The 24,594-nt window shown below is 19.1% G+C and overlaps 7 protein-coding genes across 7 annotated transcripts; all 7 read right to left on the reverse strand.

Annotated features, from left to right (window-relative positions):
* Nucleotides 1-1,864: 1,864 nt before the first annotated feature.
* On the reverse strand, nucleotides 1,865-3,195 carry PF3D7_1400200 (rifin; the record flags this gene model as incomplete). The annotated part of the gene is made up of 2 exons (XM_001348141.2): nucleotides 1,865-2,905; nucleotides 3,142-3,195. The coding sequence occupies 2 exons, from the start codon at nucleotides 3,193-3,195 to the stop codon at nucleotides 1,865-1,867; spliced, it is 1,095 nt and encodes a 364-aa protein (XP_001348177.2).
* Nucleotides 3,196-5,630: 2,435 nt separating this feature from the next.
* PF3D7_1400300 (rifin) lies at nucleotides 5,631-6,774 on the reverse strand (the record flags this gene model as incomplete). Its single annotated transcript, XM_001348142.1, has 2 exons — nucleotides 5,631-6,590; nucleotides 6,706-6,774. The coding sequence occupies 2 exons, from the start codon at nucleotides 6,772-6,774 to the stop codon at nucleotides 5,631-5,633; spliced, it is 1,029 nt and encodes a 342-aa protein (XP_001348178.1).
* Nucleotides 6,775-8,782: 2,008 nt separating this feature from the next.
* On the reverse strand, nucleotides 8,783-10,020 carry PF3D7_1400400 (rifin; the record flags this gene model as incomplete). The annotated part of the gene is made up of 2 exons (XM_001348143.1): nucleotides 8,783-9,742; nucleotides 9,967-10,020. The coding sequence occupies 2 exons, from the start codon at nucleotides 10,018-10,020 to the stop codon at nucleotides 8,783-8,785; spliced, it is 1,014 nt and encodes a 337-aa protein (XP_001348179.1).
* Nucleotides 10,021-12,125: 2,105 nt separating this feature from the next.
* Nucleotides 12,126-13,465, reverse strand: PF3D7_1400500 (rifin; the record flags this gene model as incomplete). Its single annotated transcript, XM_001348144.1, has 2 exons — nucleotides 12,126-13,073; nucleotides 13,394-13,465. The coding sequence occupies 2 exons, from the start codon at nucleotides 13,463-13,465 to the stop codon at nucleotides 12,126-12,128; spliced, it is 1,020 nt and encodes a 339-aa protein (XP_001348180.1).
* A 2,088-nt stretch (nucleotides 13,466-15,553) lies between these two features.
* PF3D7_1400600 (rifin) lies at nucleotides 15,554-16,889 on the reverse strand (the record flags this gene model as incomplete). Its single annotated transcript, XM_001348145.1, has 2 exons — nucleotides 15,554-16,603; nucleotides 16,836-16,889. 2 exons carry the CDS (start codon nucleotides 16,887-16,889, stop codon nucleotides 15,554-15,556), a joined length of 1,104 nt encoding a protein of 367 aa, XP_001348181.1.
* Nucleotides 16,890-18,993: 2,104 nt separating this feature from the next.
* Nucleotides 18,994-19,977, reverse strand: PF3D7_1400700 (stevor; the record flags this gene model as incomplete). Its single annotated transcript, XM_001348146.1, has 2 exons — nucleotides 18,994-19,806; nucleotides 19,909-19,977. 2 exons carry the CDS (start codon nucleotides 19,975-19,977, stop codon nucleotides 18,994-18,996), a joined length of 882 nt encoding a protein of 293 aa, XP_001348182.1.
* A 2,000-nt stretch (nucleotides 19,978-21,977) lies between these two features.
* Nucleotides 21,978-23,085, reverse strand: PF3D7_1400800 (rifin; the record flags this gene model as incomplete). The annotated part of the gene is made up of 2 exons (XM_001348147.1): nucleotides 21,978-22,859; nucleotides 23,017-23,085. The coding sequence occupies 2 exons, from the start codon at nucleotides 23,083-23,085 to the stop codon at nucleotides 21,978-21,980; spliced, it is 951 nt and encodes a 316-aa protein (XP_001348183.1).
* Between the last annotated feature and the right edge of the window lie 1,509 nt (nucleotides 23,086-24,594).

Consider the following 24,594-nt stretch of genomic DNA (forward strand, 5'->3'; position numbering starts at 1 on the left):
TATATATATATGTATGTATATATATATGTTTGATTTTTTTTTTATGTGTGTATTATATTATAATTTTTATTTGTTGATGTTATATTATATTTGATTTGTGTATTATATTATATTTTATATTTGTGTATTATGTTATATTTTTTAATTGTTCATGTTATATTATATTTTTTGTTTGTGTATTTTTTTTTTTTTTTGTATTTAATTTTTAGTGTTACAAATTATATTATATATATGTACATATATATATCATAATTATATTGTATTATATATATATATTTAATATGATAACAATAATAGTTAAAATTATTTAAATTAAAAAACATAAACTATTGGAAACGCATTGAATATAATAATATATTACTATTTGTATTATTGTTATTAATACTACTATTAATAGTAATATTATTAGAAGTAGTAATTAACAGTATAACTATTAATTTTATTAGTGATAACAGTACTTTAAAAATTTAATATTTTTATTTTTTATTTTATAATTTTTACTTTTTATTATATTAAAAAAAAAAAAAAAAAAATATATATATATATAAAAATTATTATTATAATTTTTTTTTCCTAAATGTGTTTACATATAAAATAATAAAAAAAAAAAAAAAAAAAAAGAAAAATTTGAAATATATCATATAAATTTCATATATATAAAAAATAACAAAAAAAAAAAAAAAAAAAAAATTTTAAATATATCATACAACTTTCATATATATAAAAAATAACAAAAAAAAAAAAAAAAAAAAAAAAATATATAAATATAAATATAAACAAAAATGGAAAACATTTTACAGAAGAAAAAATATTTAATAAACAAATTTTTTTTTTTTTTTTCTTTTTTTGCCACTTAATATATATAAAAATATAATGATAATAAATCAATGCATACCGTAATATAGAAACAAATAACACTTAAAAAAAAATTAAAAAGAACAATATAAATTATGAAATATATATGAAATTATATCTCATAAATATATACATATTATCAAATAAATATATATATATATAAACAAAAAATATTTACATATTATACTAAATAAAACAACATAATAAAAATTACAAAGGCAAAATAAAGAAAAAGTGTATTATTATATTAAAATAAAAAATATACATTATTCTTTTTTTTATTGTGTTTTATTTTTATTAATTTGATTTGTTTTTTGTGTTTTTATTGGTTTTTTATGTATTGTATCTATTTGTTATATTACGTGTAATTATTATATTTTGTTATATGTTGACTATTTTTTGAATTCATTGTATTAGTAGTATTTCTAATAAAAAATAATTAAAATAATAAAATATATTATGAAATAAATATAAATAACATAATATATAATATGATAGGTTTTTTAAGGATGATAATTCTGAATTGAAATAATATACTTATTGGTTTTAATTTAAATTATATAAATATAGATATAATATTTTGAATAATATGTTTCTTAAAATATTTATAATAATAGTAATCATAATAATCATAATCATAATAATCATAATTATAATAATCATAAGTTTTATTGTTTTTTTTGATATATATTCCTTTGAAAAACATATGAGGTATTTAAAAAATATACGTTACATTATGTTTTAAAAAAATAATATATTATAATACGTATAAGTATTTTATATAAATTAAAAATTACATTGTTTATTAATTAAAAGAGTTTTAGAAAATAAATAAATAAATAAATAAATAAATAAATAAAATTATAGAAAAATAAATTATATATAAAAGCGCAATACATATAAAAATATATAGTTATTTATAATGGAAAAAAAACATGGTATATTCAAAGAAAAACTGTACGTGTACCAAACGTCATGCCAACATCAAAAACTACCAAACACATCATATCTATTCTTCTAATAATTTTATATATTGCAGTTTTTTCTTCATCTTTTTTTTTCGTCGATAACGTAAAATTAAATAAATAATTACCATAATTAAAACTATAATCAATATAGCAGTGATGGAGTAAGAAATTGTGGTGTACCAATTGTAAGTTGCAGCATCTATAGCTTCTGTGCTCGTCTTTATAGCTGCTTTTGTAACTTTATCAGCAGTATTCTTAGCAACTACGTCAGAAGCTTGTTTAGCTTCATAAACAATTTCCTTCATCATTTGTCGAATATGAATATTGTCTGGAGGAGCTATTTTATCATCTGGTAGAATCATACCTAATTTAATACGAATTTTCATGCATGTTCCTTTATCAAGAGAGTTCCCCACTCCACAGTTCGTACTAAGATTTTCAAGAATAATTTTAGCAATCTGTCCGTCATCAGTATAATGTATCGTATCACCAATGGATTCTAATAATTTAGGACATAGTAACCCTACACCCCGTTCTTTTAATCCTGTAATTACTGCATCAACACCTGCCTTAAGACCTGCTGCAGCACCCTGAGCTGCACCGGTTTTTTCAGCAGCTGCAATAGCGGCAGCAATTTCTGTAGTTTTCCACACATTTACAGCAACTGAACCAATTAATCCAACCGTTGGTGCAACAGTTCCTAGACCATACCCACACTTCAAACATCCTTTTTCCACTTTATCTGCTAACGACTTTTCGCAAACACATGTGGGAATATCCTCAGTGGTTATCTTTGTTTCCAATTTGGTTAACTGTTGTTCCATTTGTTTTTCTAATTTATCTTTTAAAATAATTTTTTGTATTTCTTTATCGCATTGTTCTCTACATTTTTGGCGTGTAGTTTTCATCCTTTCATCATATTCTTTAAATCGATCAGATGTTTGTCGATTGTAATTTTCCATTACTTCTTTCATTTGTGGGTCACTATCATAGTTCGCCGGTGAATATAATTTGCACTCGCATAATGATCTGGTGGTTTTTGTATGACGTGGTGTAATGTAATAGTTCCTTTGATTATATACCTATAAAGAAATGGTGACATATATATATAAATATGTAATGTTTAGTTGTAGTTTATTATTTTATATATTTGTAATAAATATGTATAATTTTTTGGTTTATAAATATGTATATTTTGACTATATATATATTATATATGGATATATAGATATAATAATTATATGTGTGTTATCGTAATATATATATATATATTTTATAATATTAATCAATATTTAATACATATGTAACATGGAATTACCAATATATTTAATGGAAGAGCAAACAATAATATATTAATATAATGGACTTTCATTTTTTTTAATTGTGATACGTATATTATTTAATGATAAAAATTATAACTAAAAAAATCACATAAAATATTTTCTTTTATTTTATAAATAAATTAAATATGTTTAACCTAATATATTATTATAATTTATTTAATATAATTAACAATTATTTTCCCATTATGTAAATATATATTTTTTTTATAGTGGAACCACATTTGCTCTTTTATTTATAACATAAAAAAAAAAAAAAAAAAAAAAAAAAAAAAAATGAATATTAAAAAAATTTATCAAAAAATTTTATATTTTTCAAAAATTTTTTTTTTTTTTTTTTAATTTGTAATGAAATTCAATTTTATATCAACACATTAAATTATTATGGTTATTTTTGGTTTATTTTTTTTTTATTTTTTTCATTTTTCTCAATAATATCTAACGATATAGTAATAATACAACATATTTCTGTGTTGTAAATTATTTACAAATGTGCAAAACCAACGTTTTGGAAATTGTGTATGACATATATATAATACCAATTTATAATATATATATATGAAATACTTATGAAATAGTTATTAAAACATATAATTTCGTAACATTGTTGTTATAAAAACAATTAACAACAAATATTTTATAACATAATAAATGATATAAAATCTTCTTCAAATAATAATATATACATATATATTAATAAATAAATTTTCATATATTATGTTATTTGTTTTGTTCTAAAATTTATTGTATGTTATAAAATTCCCTCTAATTTATCTATGTTGTTACTAAGATTAATATTATTTTTTTTTTTTTTATAAAAATATTACAAATAAATTAAAACGTTAATTTATCATTAAAGTAGTAAATTATATAATTATCGCAAAAAATATAAATATTTATTATTATTAAAAAAAAAACAAATAACAAAATAAGATATTATACGTACTATTACATAATACATTCTATTGTTTTATGTTATTCAAATATATTATAATCATAACGTGTATTATTATATATATATTTCTTAAAATAGAAGTTATGGTATTTTACAACTTATGATACATTAATTTTATTATTACATGTTGTAACAAAATAATTAATTACTACATATTTTAATAAATATATTATTATACAATAAACAAATAACGCGACATTATATATACTATGGAAAAACAAGGAATCATTTATTTTTATTTTATACGTAATTAGAAGCGTTAAAAAAAAATTCGTCATATTTCTTAAAAAGAATTTATTTCCTATATTGATGATGATAGTACGTATGAATACAAAAAAAAAAAAAAAAAAAAAAAGGATATCATATAAATATTGTTATTCCAATACAATTATTATATATGATATATTATATTGTTACTATTTTATAATAATACTTATTGTAAGATTAGATTAATTCATTATTATTATATTATAATGTGTTGATATATCCGTATATGGTGTTGAAAACATTTTTGTTGTTACTATATTAAATATATATATATATATAATAAGAAATATTTTAGTGTATTATATTAGTTTATTTTAATATGGAACCATATAATATACTACTATGAATATAATTTATATGGTATGGTATATGTTTCTATGTTTTTATTTTATTTTTTTTTTTTAATCATATATATATAATACAAATGAAACAAATTTATATATACAAATATCCAAAAACAAATAATTAAAATAAATTCGAACAAAATATATATACAAATAATCAAATGTGTCAAATAAACACAAAATAAAACATATATATATATTATACAAATAAAACAAATTTATATATACAAATAATCACATGTGTCAAATAGAAACAAAATAAAACAAATTTATATATATTATACAAACAAAATAAAAATTATATATTAAAATTATGAACAATGACATTTAAAAAAAAAATCAAAAATAAAATGAAAAAAAAATAAAAATATTACTCAAAAAATTATGAATCGAATATATTTAGAAATATTATACAAAAACAAAAAAACAAATTATATATATACAAATATTATTATACAAATATCGATTTTTTTTTTTTTTTTTTTTTTTTGGTATTTAATTTTTAGTGTTAGAAATTATATTATATCATATATATGTACACATATATAACATGATTATATTGTGTTATATATTATGTTATATTTTTTAATTTTGTGGTCTTATTATATACAATCATATGTATATGTATAGTGTTATATATATTAATTATAATCACATAAGTAGTTAATATTATTTAGAATAAACATATTATATATTATAAAAATAAATATATAATTTACATTCATTATACTAAAAAAATAAATAAATAGATATAAATAAAATAATTTAATGACCATATAACATTAAACAAAAAAATATATATATATATTGTTATAAAAATTCAATTATCATGGTATTCTTGTATTATAAACATAAAATTCACAAAACATTAAATTGAATTTAACATTGTAATATCATATATTTATTGATTTAATAATTTTGTGTATTGTAGTTTTTTCGTCATTTTCTTTTTTCTTCGATAACGTAAAATTAAATAAATAATTATCATAACTAAAACTATTACCAATATTGCTACAACAGAAGCAATTATAGCATTCTGGCAAATAACATATTTAGCGTCTACTGCAGCAATGCTACTTTTTATAACATCTTCAGTAGCCTTTTTTGAAGCTTCTCCAGCAACAGTTTCGGCATTTGAGACGATATTTTCTACACCTGTTTTTATAGTTTCCTGCGTTGAAAACTGTTTCCCTTGAATTACCCGTGCAGCTCCCTCCTTTGCCCTCACCCAAGTGCAAATAGGCTTCTCAGCGCCAGAGCCACCTATCAGACATGAATCTGTTTGATATTCACTATTTATAACACGAGCAATGGTTTTGAAATTAGTATAATCTGTTGTAGCAAAATAGGTTCCCAAATCCTTACCACCTAGAGTTGATATACCCATTCGTTTTAATCCTGCAATAACAAATTCCTTACCTGCCGCAGCACCCTCAGCTTTAGCGGCAGCCATACCTGCTTCTTTAGCAGATACAATAGCCGTAGCCATAGCAGCTTTTTTCAACTCACTTATAGTAATTCCACCAATTATTCCAATACCTGCTGCAACACCTCCTAATCCACACCCACATATAAGACAACATTTTTCTACTTTTTCTGCTAATGATTTGTCCATTCTATCTTTTTTAATAATTTCGTCTATATTTTTATCTCTTTGTTCTTTACGTTTTTGGCGTTTATCTTTCATACGTTCATCATATTCTTCAAAACGTTGTGATGTTTGTCGATCAAAATTTTCCTTCACAGATTTCATATCCGGATCATTATCATTACTGGACATATATAGGTCACATTCGCTTAACAATCGTGATCTAGTAGTTGGTGTATGTGATTTGATGTATATTTTATTTTTATTATGTGCCTATAAAGAAGGTAATTTATAATTCTATATATATTTGTTATAATTATGTATATGGTATATTTACCATACATTATAAAATACTATATATATATATTTATAAATATTTGATTCGTACATAATATGATGTTAACAATATATTTAATGCAAGAGCGAACAATAATATTTTAGAGTAGAGCAGTTTCATATTTATTGTGATACTTATATAATTTTATGATTAAAATTATAACTAAAAAAAATTCATATATAATAATATATTTTATTCTGATATAAGTATTACATGTGATTAATCTAATATATTATTATAGGCTTGTAATATAATACACAATTATTTTTCCCATTATGTAAATATATTTTTTTATTGCAACCATATTTTTCCCATTTATTCACAACAAAAAAAAAAAAAATAAAATAGAAAATAATAAATAGGAAGAAAATAAATAATATAGTAAAATATTTCCATGTTTTTTATAAACTGCCATCTTAATTTCTAACAAAACCTAATTTTATATCATACGATAAATTATAATATTAATTTTATTTTAATATATGTATATAATAAATAAAACTATATTTACAAATAAATAGTTTTTCGATGTAAATAAAATAAAAATGTGTAGAGAATTAATTTTTAAAGGTATACAATAAGTATATAAGAACTTATTATAACATATATGAATATATATTACAACATAAAATTGGTATTATTACAATTTTATAAAACAATTTAAAATAAATATTTTGTATCATAATATAAGAAATAAGTATTTTTCAAACTAATAGTAATTGTATTTCTTTTAGGTTTTGTTATTATTTTTTTTTGTTTTTCTAAAAATTGTTGCATGTTATAGCTTTCTCTCTAATTTATCTATGTAGTTGCAAAGATTAATATTATTATTTTTATAAAAATATTTGAACTTATTTGAAAAAATTATTAATTATTAAACTATTTAATTATATAATTATCACAAAAAAATATTTTTAATATTTATTATTATTAGAAAAGAAAATTCAAAAAAAAAAAAAAAGAAAGAAAAAGAAAAAAAAATTAGAAATTATAAATACTATTACACAATATATTGTATTGTTTTATGTAATGTTTTATCTTATACAAATATATTATATTTATAATAATAATAATTATATATATATATATATATATATATATATATATATATATATATTTCTAAATATAGTAATAGTGTATTACAATTTATCATATATTAATTATATTATTACATATTGTAACAGAATAATTAATTAGTATATATTTTAATAAATATATTATTATACAATAAACAAATAACACGACATTATATGTACTATGAAAATACAAGAAATCCTTTTTTTTTATTTTATACGTAATTAGAAATGTTAAAAAAAAAAAATACTTCATATTTCTTAAAATGAAGTTATTTCCTATATTCATAATGATAGTACTTATGAGTACCAAAAAAAAAAAATTAAACCAAAAAAAAAAAGAAAAAAAAAAATTAAATTAAACCAAAAAAAAAAAAAAAATTTATAACTAGAACAAAATGAAAAAGAAAGAACAAAAAAGGAACAACGAAAAAGCAGAACATTAAAATATTGTTATAATAGCATGACCTTTGTAATACCGTATATTTTTCTTTATTTTAGAAAAAAACATTTTTTAAAAATATGTGTAATAAATAGCCGATCGTTCCATTTCATAAATTTATATCTATACGGATACTATTAAAATTGAATTTTCAAATGGATGATGGATACTCACGAATAATTATATATTATAATATAATATATTTTGTATTTGTTTTATGAGTTATTGCTTTATAAAACAACTGATATAAAGAATTTAATAAATATATGTCATATTATGTTTCTAAAATTTTTGAAATAATTATATATAATATAATACATAAATATATATATATATAGCATTTAAAATAAATTAACAAATATATAATTTATTATTAAAATATAAAAGTCTTTGAGGAAAAAAAATAAAATTAATATAATCAATAAAATAATTAATACAATAAATAATAAAAATAAATTGACACATAACAAAATAAATTATATGTGTAAAAACCTAATACATATAAAAATATATAGTTATTTATAATGCAAAAAAAGCCTTGGTACTTTTAAAGAAAAAAGGTAAATGTACCAAACATCCTTCCAACATTAAAATACCAAACACATAATAATATCTATTCTTCTAATAGTTTTATGTATTGCAGTTTTTTCTTCATTTTTTTTTTTCGTCGATAACGTAAAATCTTATATATTATCACCATAATTAAAACTATGACTACTATTGCAATAATAGAAGCTGTTATAGCAGTAGTACATGTAGTTGCTGTACTTTCTATAGTATCCAATGCAGCATTCTTAACAGTTTCTGTTGTGGTAGTAGTAGCTTGTTTACCGGCTTGTACAACTGGAAGAAACCTTTCTACCTTATTATATATTGTCTCACACACGATATCTCCACTATTAGCTTCGCACGTTTCTCCAGTTGATTTGATCGCAGCCTGAACAGCTTTCATAAGACCACTAACATTATCATAATTTAATTTAGTAATGTATTTTGAACATTCAACAGATTCCAAATAAGGATTAAAAATAGAAATTCCCTTTATTTGTGCAATTACTGTTTTTACACCTTCTTCAATACCAGCTTGCTTAGCTAATTCCATAGCCACAGTAGGAGCGCCCATTTTCCACCCATAGACACCTATTCCTCCTAATAATCCAACACTTGGCGCCACACCACCACTGAATACACCTGCACATCGCAAACATCCTTTTTCCATTTTGTCCGCCACAGACTTTTCGCAAATACATGTAGGTATATCGTCAGTGGTTATCTTTGTTTCCAATGTGGTTAACTCTTGTTTCATTTGTTTTTCTAATTTGTCTTTTAAAATAATTTTTTGGATTTCTTTATCGCATTTATCTTTACATTGCATTCGTTTACTTTGCAAACTTTCATCATATTCATGAAACCTTTGTTGTGTCTGTTTACTGAAATTATCCATAACAGCTCTCATTTGTGGGTCACTATCATAGTTGGCAGGTTCAAACAATTCGCATTCGCACAATAGCCTGGTAGTTGGTATTTTTGGTGTATGATGTGGTGTGATGGATGGTTTTTTGTGGGTATTTACCTATAAAAAATGGTGACATATATATGTATGTTATAATTAGATTTTTATGATTATACATATATGTTATAAATATGTATATTTTTACGTTTATATAATTATGTATATTTTGGCTACATGTAATTTATATGTATATATAGGTATAATTATTATATATAATTTATGTTAACATGTATATATTATAATAATATTTATGAATATTTAATACATATATGACATGGAATTACCAATATATTTAATGGAAAAGCAAACAATAATATATTAATATAATGGACTTTCATTTTTACTGTTATATTTATAATAATTTATGGTTAATATTATGAAAACTATTGATATATAATAACTTATTTTATATAAAATATAAAAAAGATGTATGAAATCTAAAATATGACTATAATTTTATAATATACCACAATTAACTTCCATTATAAAAATATATTGCATCATTGGAACCTGAACAATTCTTTCATTACAAAAAAAAAAAAAAAAAAAAAAAAAAAATTATTAAAATTTAAAATATAATATATCACAATATATTACATTTTTTATAATTTTGAATTTTAATTTGGAATAAAATTTAATCTTATTTCAAATAATAAACTACAATTAAATTTTATTTTAATAAATTTACACAACAAGTAAAACTGTGGTTACAAACAACTTGTTTTTTTGTTGTAAATTATATATAAATGTGTAAAACAATATATTATATGGGTGCAAACCACATATAAATAATAATAGCTCTCATCATTTTTATCAAATAAATATACTAAAATATATTCTAATATAATTAATATTGTGCAACTAACAACAAATTTTCTTGTAATTTATAAAATATTATATTAATCTTAAAACTAATGTAATAAAATAATTTCAAAGTGTATTTTATTAATTATATTTTATCTTTTTAGTTTATTTAATTTTTCTTCCTAATACGTATTCACCAATAGAAATAACTCTCTATTGTATCTACTATTTTTTATGTTAATTATATTATAATAATTTATAAATAATAATATATTAATATATATATATTTAATAGTATATTTAAATGAATTATATATTAAAAAATAATAAATTATAAATTTTAAATAATTTATAAGTGTACTATTATTGCACGAATACAATATAAAGATTTTCCAAACATGCCAGATAGTGGGATACTGTAATTTAAATATCTGTGTATAAATCTAAATAATATAATTATAATATATTTATAATTTTTATGCTGTAAAATATTAAATATATATATTATATTTATATAATATCAAGTATCATATATTATTGGTACAAAACATAAGAAATTAATAGTATGATTACATTATAATAGAAGTTTTTTAAATATGTACTTTTTAAAAATAAACATTTAGTAATTGTTACTATTATATAATAAAAGCAATAATAATAATAATAATAATAATGTATTAATAATATTATATTAATAGAATAAATAAACTATATATATATATATTTATTTTTAATATTCTATAAATTATTAATAATCATATATTGTTTTAAATTATCTATTATATTAATTTATGTATTAAAATAGTATAATATAAAGTATATCATACGAATATGTTTATTATAATAGAATTATAATTATAATATATAATATATTGTTACTATTTTATAATAATATTAATGGTACGTTTAAGTTAATTCATATTTATTTTATTATAATGTGTTGATAATTCGATATATCGATACGTCGTTTTAAAAATAATTTTGTAGTTTGTATATTATACAAATTATATATATATATTATATTTCTTCTGTAATAATACACATATTTTATTCTATTAAAAGGGATATTTTAAAAAGAAAGAAGATAAAAAATAATTAACTTAACATTTTATAATACACATGACATTGTAATGTAAGGTAATAAAATATATTTATTATATATATTATAAAATTAAAAATATAAAAATAAATGTTATTAATTGCAATTATATTTATTTATATTATTTTATATTATATAAATATAATTAAATTTTAAATATATCAATATAAAATTAATGATATAATATATTTATTCTACAATATAAATCATTACATATTATTTTATATAATAAATTTAAAAATATATGTTTCAAGTTGTTCTTAAATAGTGTATAATAAATAAATATGTATATATACTAACAATATATATTTATATAAAATCTTTATTAAAAAAAATATATAAATTACACTCATTTCACTAAAAAAAAATAACTAAATATAAATTAAATAATTTAATAACCACATAAGAATAAATAAAAAAAAAATTATAGGGAAAATAAAAATATAATGTTATAAAAATTTAATTCTCATAATAACTTTGTATTATAAATCTAAAATTCACAAAACATTAAATTGAATTTAATATCAAGAAATCATATATTTATTGATTTAATAATTTTGTGTATTGTTGTTTTTTATTCATTTTTTTTTTTCTTCGATAACGTAAAATTAAATAAATAATTACCATAACCAAAACTATTACCAATATTGCAACGACGGAAACAATAATAGCAGTGTGGAAATTAGAACATGTAATTTCGATCGCGGCTTTTTCCAATGCTTCAATGGATGGTATTTCGGAAGCAGTAACGTTGGAAGTAACAGTGTCAGTAGTTTTAATAGCTTCTGAGATAATTTTTTCTACATTTCCATCTATAGCCTTAAGAGCCCAAGTTGTATCATTCTTGATATTGAAAGCGCAAAGAGGTTTATCTATATCAGCAGTAGGTCCCACACACATACTTTGATATTGAATATGAAAAGGTTCTGAGAGGAGATTCTTATTTAAATATGTTGTTTTAGTAACAAGATCTTCTAGTGCTTTCCCAGCTACTATGTCTAGAGAAAATTTTGATTTTAATCCATCAATGACTGCTTTAATACCAGCATTCACACCTGCTTCAATACCCTTAATATTACCCTCAGCTATGGCAGAGCTCTTAGCCGATAGCAAAGCAGCTTTTGTCCACTCATTTACAGCAATTGGACCAATTATGCTAACACTTGTTGCAACACCTGCTAACCCACACCCACATTTAAGACAACCTTTTTCCACTTTTTCTGCTAATGATTTTTCGACTTTATCTTTTAAAATAATTTTTTGTATGTCTTTATCACGTTCTTCTTTACGTTTTTGGCGTTTATCTTTAATACGTTCTTCGTATTCTTCAAAACGTTGCGACGCTTGTCGATCGAAAGTTCCCTTCACTGATTTCATCTCCGCATCATTATCATATTTGGGTATATATAGGTCACATTCGCTTAATACTCGTGATTTAATAGGTGGTGTATGACGTAATGTAATGTATGTTTTATTTTTACTATGAGCCTATAAGGAATGTAATATATACATATATGTTATAATTAGTTATTCATGATTATATATATTTTCAATATATATTTATATGATATATTTACATAAATAATAAAAAATTACATATATATATATATATATATATATATATATATATGTATATTATATTATATTATATTATATTATATTATATTATATTATATTATATTATATTATATTATATTTAATTGTAATTTATATTTTTATATATTTGTAATAAATATGTATAATGTATATTTACTTAAATAACAAAACATACATATATATATTATTATTGTCATTTTTTTCAATCATACATTTGATGATGATGTTACCAATATATTTAATGGAAGAGAAAATAATAATATTTTAGTGTAGTGCACTTTCATATTTATTGTGATACTTATATTATTTTATGATTAAAATTAAACTAATTAATATATAAAAATGTATTGTTATTTATTAAAAGAATTACATATGTTTATAATAAAAATATGATTATAGTTCTATAATATAATATACAATTATTTTCCCTTTATAAAAATATATTTTTTTATTGCAACCATATTTTTTCCTTTTATTCAAAACAAATAAAAAAAATTATTAATATTTTTAAAAAATAATATAATAAAAACTTTTATATTTTTTATAATTTTGAATTTTAATTTCTAATATAATCTAATGTTATATCATACGATAAATTGTAATATTAATTTTTTTGATGTTCTTAAATATTTATATAACAAGTAAAATTATAGTTACAAAAAACATGTTCTTTTTGTGTTGTAAATAAAATACAAATGTGCAGTTCAATAGTTGTTATGCGTGTAAACCACATATATATAATAATAGCTCTCATTATTTTTATCGAATAAATATTATAAAATATATTCTAATATAATTATTATTTTTGAACTAATAACAAAATTTCTAGTAATTTATTAAATATAATATTATTCTTAATACTAATATAATAAAATAAATTTTAAGTGTATTATATATATATTTTTTCTTTTTAGTTTATTTCATTTTTGTAGCTAAGCCTTTTTTTGTGTTAGAAAATTCTCTCTATTGTATCTATTAAATTATGTTATTTAATTATGGTATCCTAATTTATAAATATTAATATATAAATATATATGCATAATTAATAGGATATTTAAAACAATTATATATCAGTTAAATATAAAATGAAATTTTATAAATTTAAAATATACAATTATTACAAGAATATAATTTAAAATATTTTCAAAAGATACCACATACTGATATACTGTATTTTATATTGTTATGTATAAATATAAATAATATAATTATAATATATTTATATTTTGTTTTATGTTGTAAACATTACATATATATATTTTATTTATATAATACCAAATATCATATAATACTTTTACAATGCATCAGAAATTAATAGTATGATTATATTATAATAGAAGTTTTCTTAAAGCTGTACTTTTTAAAAATAAAATTATAGTAATTGGTACTATTCTATAATAATAATAATAATAATAATGATAAATTCTTTATGATCATATATAAATAGAAAAAATGAACTATATATATATTTATTTTTAATATGTTATATGTTGCTAATATTTATACATTGTTTTAAATTTCCTATTATATTTATTATATGTATTGATATAGTCAAGAAGTAAAAAAAAGAATATCATATAAATATTATTATTCTAATAAAATTATAATTATTATATATTATATTGTTACTATTTTATAATTATGATTATTGTAATATTAGTTTAATTGGTTCTTATTATATTGTAATGTGTTGATATATACATATATCTTGTCAAAATATTTTTGTCAGTGTATAATAACTATATATATATATTACATTTTTGATAATATATGTCCTGTTATAATATAACACATATTTTGTTTTATTAAAAAAAAAAAAAAAGATAAAAAAGCTTTAACATAATATCTTATATTACACATGACATTCTAATGTCAAATAATAATAAATATGTATTGTATATATTATAAAAATAAAATGGTAAAGATGAATCTTATTAATTAAATTTATATTTATTTATTATAGTTCATATAATATAAATATAATTAGATTTTAAATAACATATCATTATAAGATTAATAATATAATATATTTATTTAATAATATATTCCATTCTATATTGTTTTATATGAGGAATTTAAAAAATATATATTTCGAGTTTTTCTTAAATAGTATATAATAAATAAATATACATTTATGTGGGTTGTTGATTTAAAAAAAATTATGAATTACACCCTTTTCACTAAAAAAAAAAAAAATAGTAAAGGAATAAATATAAATTGAATAATTTAATAACCACATAAGAATAAAAAAAAAATTATAGGGAAAAAAAATATAATGTTATAGAAATTTAATTATCATAATATCCTTGCTTTATATGAATAAAATTCACGAAATATTAAATTCAATTTAATATAATGAAACCATATATTTATTAATTTAATAATTTTATATATTGGAGTTTTTTCTTCATTTTTTTTTTTCTTCGATAACGTAAAATCAAATAAATTATCACCATAATTAAAACTATGACCACTATTGCAACGATGGATGCTATTATAGGAGTATAGTAAGGAGTAGTTGCAGCTTCTATAGCTTCTGTGTTCATCTTTATAGCTGCTGCTGTTTTAGTTGCAGCCACCTCAGTCTTTGCAGCTTCAGCAGTAATTTCAGATTTATGAACAACGTTGGTTATCATCTTTGTTATAGCTTCTTTCTGTGTAACCATAACTTGACCAGGTTTTGCAACAAGACCTAATTTCGTACGAAGACCGCAAATAGCCTGATTAGCTAAGGAATTCAACCCACAAGACGTATTCAATTCCGTATCAATAACAGTAGCAATATTTGAGATATCAGTATAATGCGTTGTAGCAAAAAAGGATTTCAATGGTGTTCCTTTTAACTCATATATAGAGTAATATTGTTCTAATATTCCAATAATTGTTTCAACACCCTTGGATTCCCCCGCAATTTTACCGGCCGCATCACCTGCTTTTTGAGCTGCCGCAATAGCGTTCTTAAGTGCCGTAGTTTTCCAGGCATTTACAGCAAGTGCAGCAATTTCGCCTAATACTCCTGTAGAGGGTGCAACAATACCTCCCAAATTTTGTGCACATTTCAAGCATACTTTTTCCATTTTGTCCGCCAAGGATTTTTCGCAAACACAGGTGGGTATGTCTTTAGTCGTTATATCTGTTTGTAATGTTGATAATTTTTCTGTAAATTCCTTTTCGATTTTATCTTTTAATATAATTTTTTGGATTTCTTTATCGCATTGATCTTTGCATTGCTTTCGTTTACTTTGCAAACTTTCATCATATTCGTGAAATCGTTGTGTTGTACGATCCACAAATTGTTGCATTACCCTTTTCATTTCGGGATCACTATCATAGTTCGTAGGTGAATATAATTCACATTCACATAAAGATCTGTTGGTTTCTGTATGACGTGGTGTAATGTAATAGTTCCTTTGATTATATACCTATAAAGAAATGGTGACATATATAAATATGTAATGTTTAGTTGTAGTTTATTATTTTATATATTTGTAATAAATATGTATAATTTTTTGGTTTATAAATATGTATATTTTGACTATATATATATTATATATGGATATATAGATACAACAATTATATAAATGGTATCGTAATAAATATATATATATTTTATAACATTAATAAATATTTAATACATATGTAACATGGAATTACCAATATATTTAATGGAAGAGCAAACAATAATATATTAATATAATGGTCTTTCATTTTTTTTAATTGTGATACGTATATTATTTAATGATAAAAATTATAACTAAAAAAATCACACAAAATATTTTATTTTATTTTATAAATAAATTAAATATGTTTAACCTAATATATTATTATAATTTATTTAATATAATTAACAATTATTTTCCCATTATGTAAATATATATATTTTTTTTTTACAGTGGAACCATATTTGCTCATTTATTTAAAACAAAAAAAAAGAATAAAAAAAATTAATTTTAAAAAAAATTTAAGAAAACATTTTACATTTTTTATTAATTTTTTTTTTTTTTTTTAATTTTTAATAAAATTTTATTTTATATTACACAATAAATTATAATGGTAATTTTTTTTTTTTCTCATAATTTTCATAACACTTTATGATATAGTAATAATACAACGTATTCTTGTGTTATAAATTATTTACAAATGTGTAAAACCATAGTTTTGTAAATTGTATATGTCATATATATATATTAATATTGTAGAACATATATATGAAATACATATGAAATTGTTATTAAAACATATAATTTGTAACATTCGTGTTATAAAAACAATCAACAACAAATATTGTATAACATAATAAATTATATACAATCTTTTTAAACTAATAGTAAATATACATATTTATAAATTAATTTGGTATCCTCTAGTTTTTGTTATTTGTTTTTGTTCTAAATTTTGTTGTATGTTATAAAATTCCCTCTAATTTATCTATATTATTACTAAGATTAATATTATTATTTTTATAAAAATATTTAAAAGCATTTAAAATATTTATTTATTACTAAAATACTAAATTATATAATTATTGCAAAAAATATATTTTTATTTATTATTGTTATTAGGTAACAACAAAAACAAAAAAGAAGTTACCAACATGAGAAATTATACATATAATAAAATAGTGCATTGTTAGTTTTATATAGTGTTGTATGTTATACTAATATATTATATTTATAATTTATAGATAGTAAGATTCTGATAATATATTATTATTATTATTTTATATATATATTATAATATTTCAATTTTATATTTTGTGATATTTCATAGTGAACAATTTAATATGGATAATTTTTTTCTATTATACTTTTCTATGAAAAATATTAACTCGTTAAAATTTTTAAAATTTTATTTAGAAATTTTCTTTTAAATTTGTATTGATATATATTATACATTTATATAAGAGAAACATTATTATAAATATTATATGAATTGCATATGTTTCGCGCAGTTCTTTTCTTTTGAACTCATAATATATGATGTTTGCAAAATATATTTACGTATTTGAAAATATATGCTTTATGTAAAAATTTTATACTAATTAAAAATAATATATATTATATCTTTTTTAATGATTACTTATTTTTGATTAACATTAAAATATTGTATTCACATTTATTTTTTTGTCAAATGAAAAAAATTGTTTAATTTAATTTATCATTTGTATCCGAAAGCATGTTATCATATATTTTGGTAGAATATATATTTTTATATAGAATAATGAATTTTATTTCCTTTTTATTTGAAAAGTTTGTATACCTTTTTGTTTAAGTTAAAATATAAATAAAATAAAATGGAATTTTATAGGATATAATATTTAGAAAAAAAAAAATTCATCTTTTTCTTTAAAAAAACGATACTATTTTATTTGATTTAAATATAAAACAATATATTTAGAACATCTCTATGATGTATAAATACGTGGTAATTAACACAAATATTATTAATAAGAACAAATTGATTTATAATTTAATTGTATAATATTTATTTAATATAAAAATTGAATAAAGGTTTTCAAAAAAAATATTATAATATAAAAATCAAAAGAATAAAAAGAATTATAAGTTAGAGTAATTAAAATTAACCTCAGAATTATATATATTTGTTTATATTATTCAAGTCATAAATATATATTATATATAATAGTTGTCTAGTACGATTTTATGTTTTAAATTAATTAATGTATATAAATATATTTTATCATTGAGAAAATATTATATAAATAATATTATATGTGTAAAAAAAAAATATATTATAAAATATAATTTATATACAATCGACAAGGAACATGGTCTATATTCTAAAAAATACCTTACTTACATAAATGTTTCTTGCATTCATGTTTCCATGAATTTTTTCTTCTTCTATATAACCATATATATAATATTATAAGTACAACAGCTAATATAAGCAGAACCAAAGCTGCAATACCACAAGGTTCAAAAATTGCAGTAGCAGCACTTGCAGCAGTTCCGGTTATATCACTAACACAAGCTGAACCACCTGCAATCATATTATATATATTGATAGTGGATGCGCATGCATTATAAGGTGGTCCAACGGAAGCAATATATTTAAGGACAGCAGCTTTAGCAAAATACAAACCTGACATTGTTAAGAGAAAACTACCTACTGAACAAGAACATATTCCACCTATGCATCTGTGTTTTAAGTGTTTTAAATACTTATCTTTTCCTTTTGTTTTTTCTAGTTTCGTATTATTAGTATCGGTATATTCACATGTTGATGACTTATCTGATCCGTTATCATCATTTGGGTACATACCCGATTTTAACATAATATCATTTTTGTGACCAAACATTTCTTCATATGTTTCCAATAAATCTTTTTCTGTCGTTGACATAGGTTCTGCAACATGTCCACTTACATGTTTTGTTACGTTTTTTTCTACTACTTCTTTTAATTGTTTATATGGATCATGAGTTTTTTGGTATTTTTTTATTGCTTCCTCGTTCATTTTGTCAATCATTTCTTTTAGTTCTGGGTCATTATGATAATGCGGATTATGGTTTTGGGTTTGTGCTAAGAGTCTTGATTTTATCGTTGTTCTTTGTGTGTTCTTTTGTAAGAGGCTTTTATTATAATGGTCATTTTGACAATTTTCCTATAGATAAATAAAGAGTATTAATGAATATATATTGAAAATGTAATAATTCTTTTATTATATATTTATGTTATTCTAACAATTATGTATTTTTTTACATACATAATGTGGTAATACTAAAGCATTTATTAAAAACATAAATATTAACATTTTAACGTGATATATATTCATTCTCAATTCAAGAAAATAATATTTTATATTTCAAATTGTATTAATCTAATTTATAAAAAATGATCTATTTTATTCTTTAATAAATTTTTTATATAATATATTGATAAGCGGAAATTTTGTTGTAATTTTATTATATAAGAACATTATAGTTTCATCGTATGTATAATTTAATTTATGATTATATTCATTTAATATTTAAAAAAAAAATTTAAATATGATTAAAAATAAATAATTTTTTTTTTATTTTATATTATATTATTTTTATTTTATTTATTTATTTTTTTTTTAATTTTTCTTAAAATAATTCTCTCATATATATATATTATAAATGTTTCATAAATAACAATATATTTTCCTTCAAATACACATATAAATGTGTATAACAATAGTTGTTATGGGTGTAAACCATATATATATCATAATAGCCCTCATGCTTTTTATAAAAAAAATATCCTAAAATATATTCTAATATAACTATTATTTTTGAAATAATAACAAATTTTCTTGTAATTTATAAAATATAATATTGATCTTAAAACTAACAAAATAAAATAATTTTATATGTATTTTATTATATGTGTTTGTTCTTTTTAATTTATTTTATTTTTGTTTCTAAGCCTTATTATATGACAGAAAATTCTCTCTATTGTATCTATTATTTTATGTTATTTAATTATGTTATTTTAATTTATAAATAATAATATATAAATATATATGCATAATTAATAGGATATTTAAAGCAATTATATATTAGCTTATTATAAAATGTAATTTAATAATTTAGAAATATATTATTATTACAACAATAAAATTTAAAAGCTTTTCAAAAGATACCACATAGTGACATACTGTATTTCATATCGCTGTGTACAAATATAAATAATATGATTTTAATATATTTATAAATTACATATAGTAAATCATTAAATATATATATATTGTATTAATATAATACCAAATATCATATAATATTTGTAAAATACATAAGAAATTAATTGTATAATTACATTATAATATACGTTTTCCTAAAGATTTACTTTTTAAAAATAATCTTATATTAAATGTTACTATTCTATAATAGAAACAATAATAATAATGTATTAATAATATCATATTAATAGAAAAAATAAATTATATATATATTTATTTTTAATATTTTTCAATTCATTATTATTTATATATTGTTTTAAATTTGCTATCATATTAATTATATATATTAGAATAGTCAAATAAAAAGTATATCATATAAATATGATTATTCTAATACAATTATAATTATTATATATAATATATTGCTACTATTTTATAATAAACCTTATTGCAAGTTTAGGTTAATTTATTATTCTTATTATGCGTTGAAATATGGATATATATTATATTTATTAATATGTGTTCTGTAATAATATAACACATATTTTGTTTTATTAAAAGGGAAATAATAAAAATAGAAAAAAATAAAAAATAATTAACATTAAGTCTTATATTACACACGACATTGTAATGTAAAATAACAATAAATATTTATTTTATATATTATAAAAATAAAATGATAAAGATAAATATTATTAATTACAATTATATTTATTTATATTAGTCTATATTATATTAATATAATTAGATTAAAAATAATATATCAATAAATGATTAATTATATAATATATTCTATTATATATTATTTTATATGAGGAATTTAAAATATATATGTTTCAAGGTTTTCTTAAAGAGTGTATAATAAATAAATATATATATATGTATATATACTAACAATATATATTTATATAAAGTCTTAATTAAAAAGTATATATAACTTACATTCGTTAAACTAAAAAAAATAAATAAATATAAATTGAATAATTTAATAACCATATAAGAATAAACAAAAAAAATTACGGGGAAAAAATATATTTTGTTATAAAAATTTAATAATAATAATATCTTTGTATTATAAATCTAAAATTCACAAAACATTAAATTGAATTTAATATCAAGAAACCATATTTTTATTTATTTAATAATTTTGTGTATTCTGCTTTTTTATTCATTTTTTTTGTTCGTCGATAACGTAAAATTAAATATATGATTATCATAACCAAAACAATAATCAATATGGCAATGACTGAGTAACCAATTGCACTGTACAAAAGTGAACTTTTAGCATTCACCAAGACTATTTCAGCTTTTTCAGCAGTTTCAGCAGCTTTACCAGCTGCTACTGCAGCTTCTGCTGCTTGATTAGAAATGATTTGAAGACCCAATGTACTCTTTTGTTGATCCCAAGCTTTTGTGGCACTGCAAAATAAAAAATCAGAAGAATTCTCAATGTCAATACACTTATAATATACTTCGTTTACAATAGAAACCAGGCTATTTTGTTTTAAAAAATTTATTCCATCAATTTTTGCAGCCCAATCGATTAAATCAAATTGAATTAGCCCTACTATATTTCCTAAATCATCAATGGCTTTAGCAATACCTGCCTTAATACCCTTTTGAACAGCAGCTGCTGTTGCAACTTTGGTCCACTCATTTACAGCAATTGCACCAATTATTCCAACACCTGCTGCAACACCTCCTAACCCACACGCACACCTAAGACAACCTTTTTCCACTTTTTCTTCTAATGATTTTTCTATTTTATCCTTTAAAATAATTTTTTGTATATCTTTGTCACGTTGTTCTTTACATTTCTGTCTGTTTTTGTTCATACGTTCATTGTATTCTTCAAAACGTCGTGACGTTTGTCGCTCGAAATTTTCCTTCACAGATTTCATATCCTCATCATTATAATAAATTGGCGCATGTATGTCACATTCGCTTAACACCCGTGATGTAGCAGTTGGTGTATAACGTGGTATGATGTATGGTTTATTTTTATTATGTGCCTATAAAATATATATCATATATATATATATATATATGTATGTTATAATTAATTGGAGTATATTATTTTATATATATTTGTTATAATTATGTATATGGTATATTTACCATACATTATAAAATACTATATATATATATTTATAAATATTTGATTCGTACATAATATGATGTTAACAATATATTTAATGCAAGAGCGAACAATAATATTTTAGAGTAGAGCAGTTTCATATTTATTGTGATACTTATATTATTTCATGATTAAAATTATAACTGAATAATTAATATATAAAAATGTATTGTGTTTTATTAAAAGAATTAAAGGTGTTTAATATAAAATATTATTATTGCTCTAGAATATAATACACAATTGTTTTCTCATTATAAAAATAATTTTTTTTTTCTATAACCATATTTTTCCCTTTTATTTAAAACAAAAAAAAAATTAAAAAATACTAAATAGGGGGGGAAAATAATTAATTAAAATTTTTAGAAAATAATATAATGAAAGCTTTTACATTTTTTATAATTTCGAATTCTAATTTCTAATAAAATATAATTTTATATCATAAGATAAATTGTAATATTAATTTTTTTTTTTTTTTTTGTACTTAAAAATTTATATAACCAGTAAAACTATTCTTTTAAACAACTTGTTTTTTGTTCTAAATAACATAAAGGTGTGTAGAGAATTAATGGCTAAAGGTGCACAATATATATATTACAACGAATTCGAGCATGTATGTATAAAATAGATATTCCAAGATATAACTTTGTATCATTGCAATTATATAAAACAATTTTACAATAAACATTTTTTATGATAATAAAACAAAAAAAAAAAATTTTAAACTAATAGTAGTTTTATTTTTTTTTTTGTTCTAAAAATTCTTGTATGTTATACCTTTCTCTCTACTTTATCTACGTAGTTGCAAATATTAATATTATTATTTTTATAAATATATTTGAATTTATTTAAAAAAATTATTAATTATTAATCTATTAAATTATATAATTATCACAAAAAAAATTTTAATATTTATAATAATTATAAAAAAAATTCAAAAACAAAATTAAAAAAAAAAAAAAAATAAATAACGAAATGAGAAATTATATATACTATTACACAATATATTGTATTGCTTATATATAGCGTTTTATCTTATACAAATATATTATATTTATTATTATTATATATATATATTTCTTAAAATAGTAATAGCATTTCACAACTTATACATTAATTGCATTATTACATATTGTAACAAAATATATAATTACTATATATTTTAATAATTATTTTGTAATAAATTGTATTATTATATATATATTAAAACAATAACACAACATTATATATACTATGAAAAAACAAGGAATCAGATATATTTATTTTATACTAAATTAGAAACATTAAAAAAAAATGAGGTTATTTCCTATAATGAGGATGATAGTACGTATTAGTACAAAAAAATAAATAAATAAAAACAAAAAAAAACAAAACAATAATTAGAAAAAAATGAAGAAGCATGAACGAAAAAAGAACAAAGTAAATATAAAAAATAAAATTATTATTATAATATTATGAATCTGATGATACCATATATTATTTTTATATTAGAAAAAAAAACTTTTAACGATATGTTAAACAAATAACCTATAGATACATGGATACTATTAAAAATGTGTTTTGAAATTGTTCATGGATACTCACGAATAATTATATATTATAATATAATAAAT

The sequence above is a fragment of the Plasmodium falciparum genome, assembly GCF_000002765.6.
Source record: "Plasmodium falciparum 3D7 genome assembly, chromosome: 14".
Lineage (NCBI taxonomy): Eukaryota > Apicomplexa > Aconoidasida > Haemosporida > Plasmodiidae > Plasmodium > Plasmodium falciparum.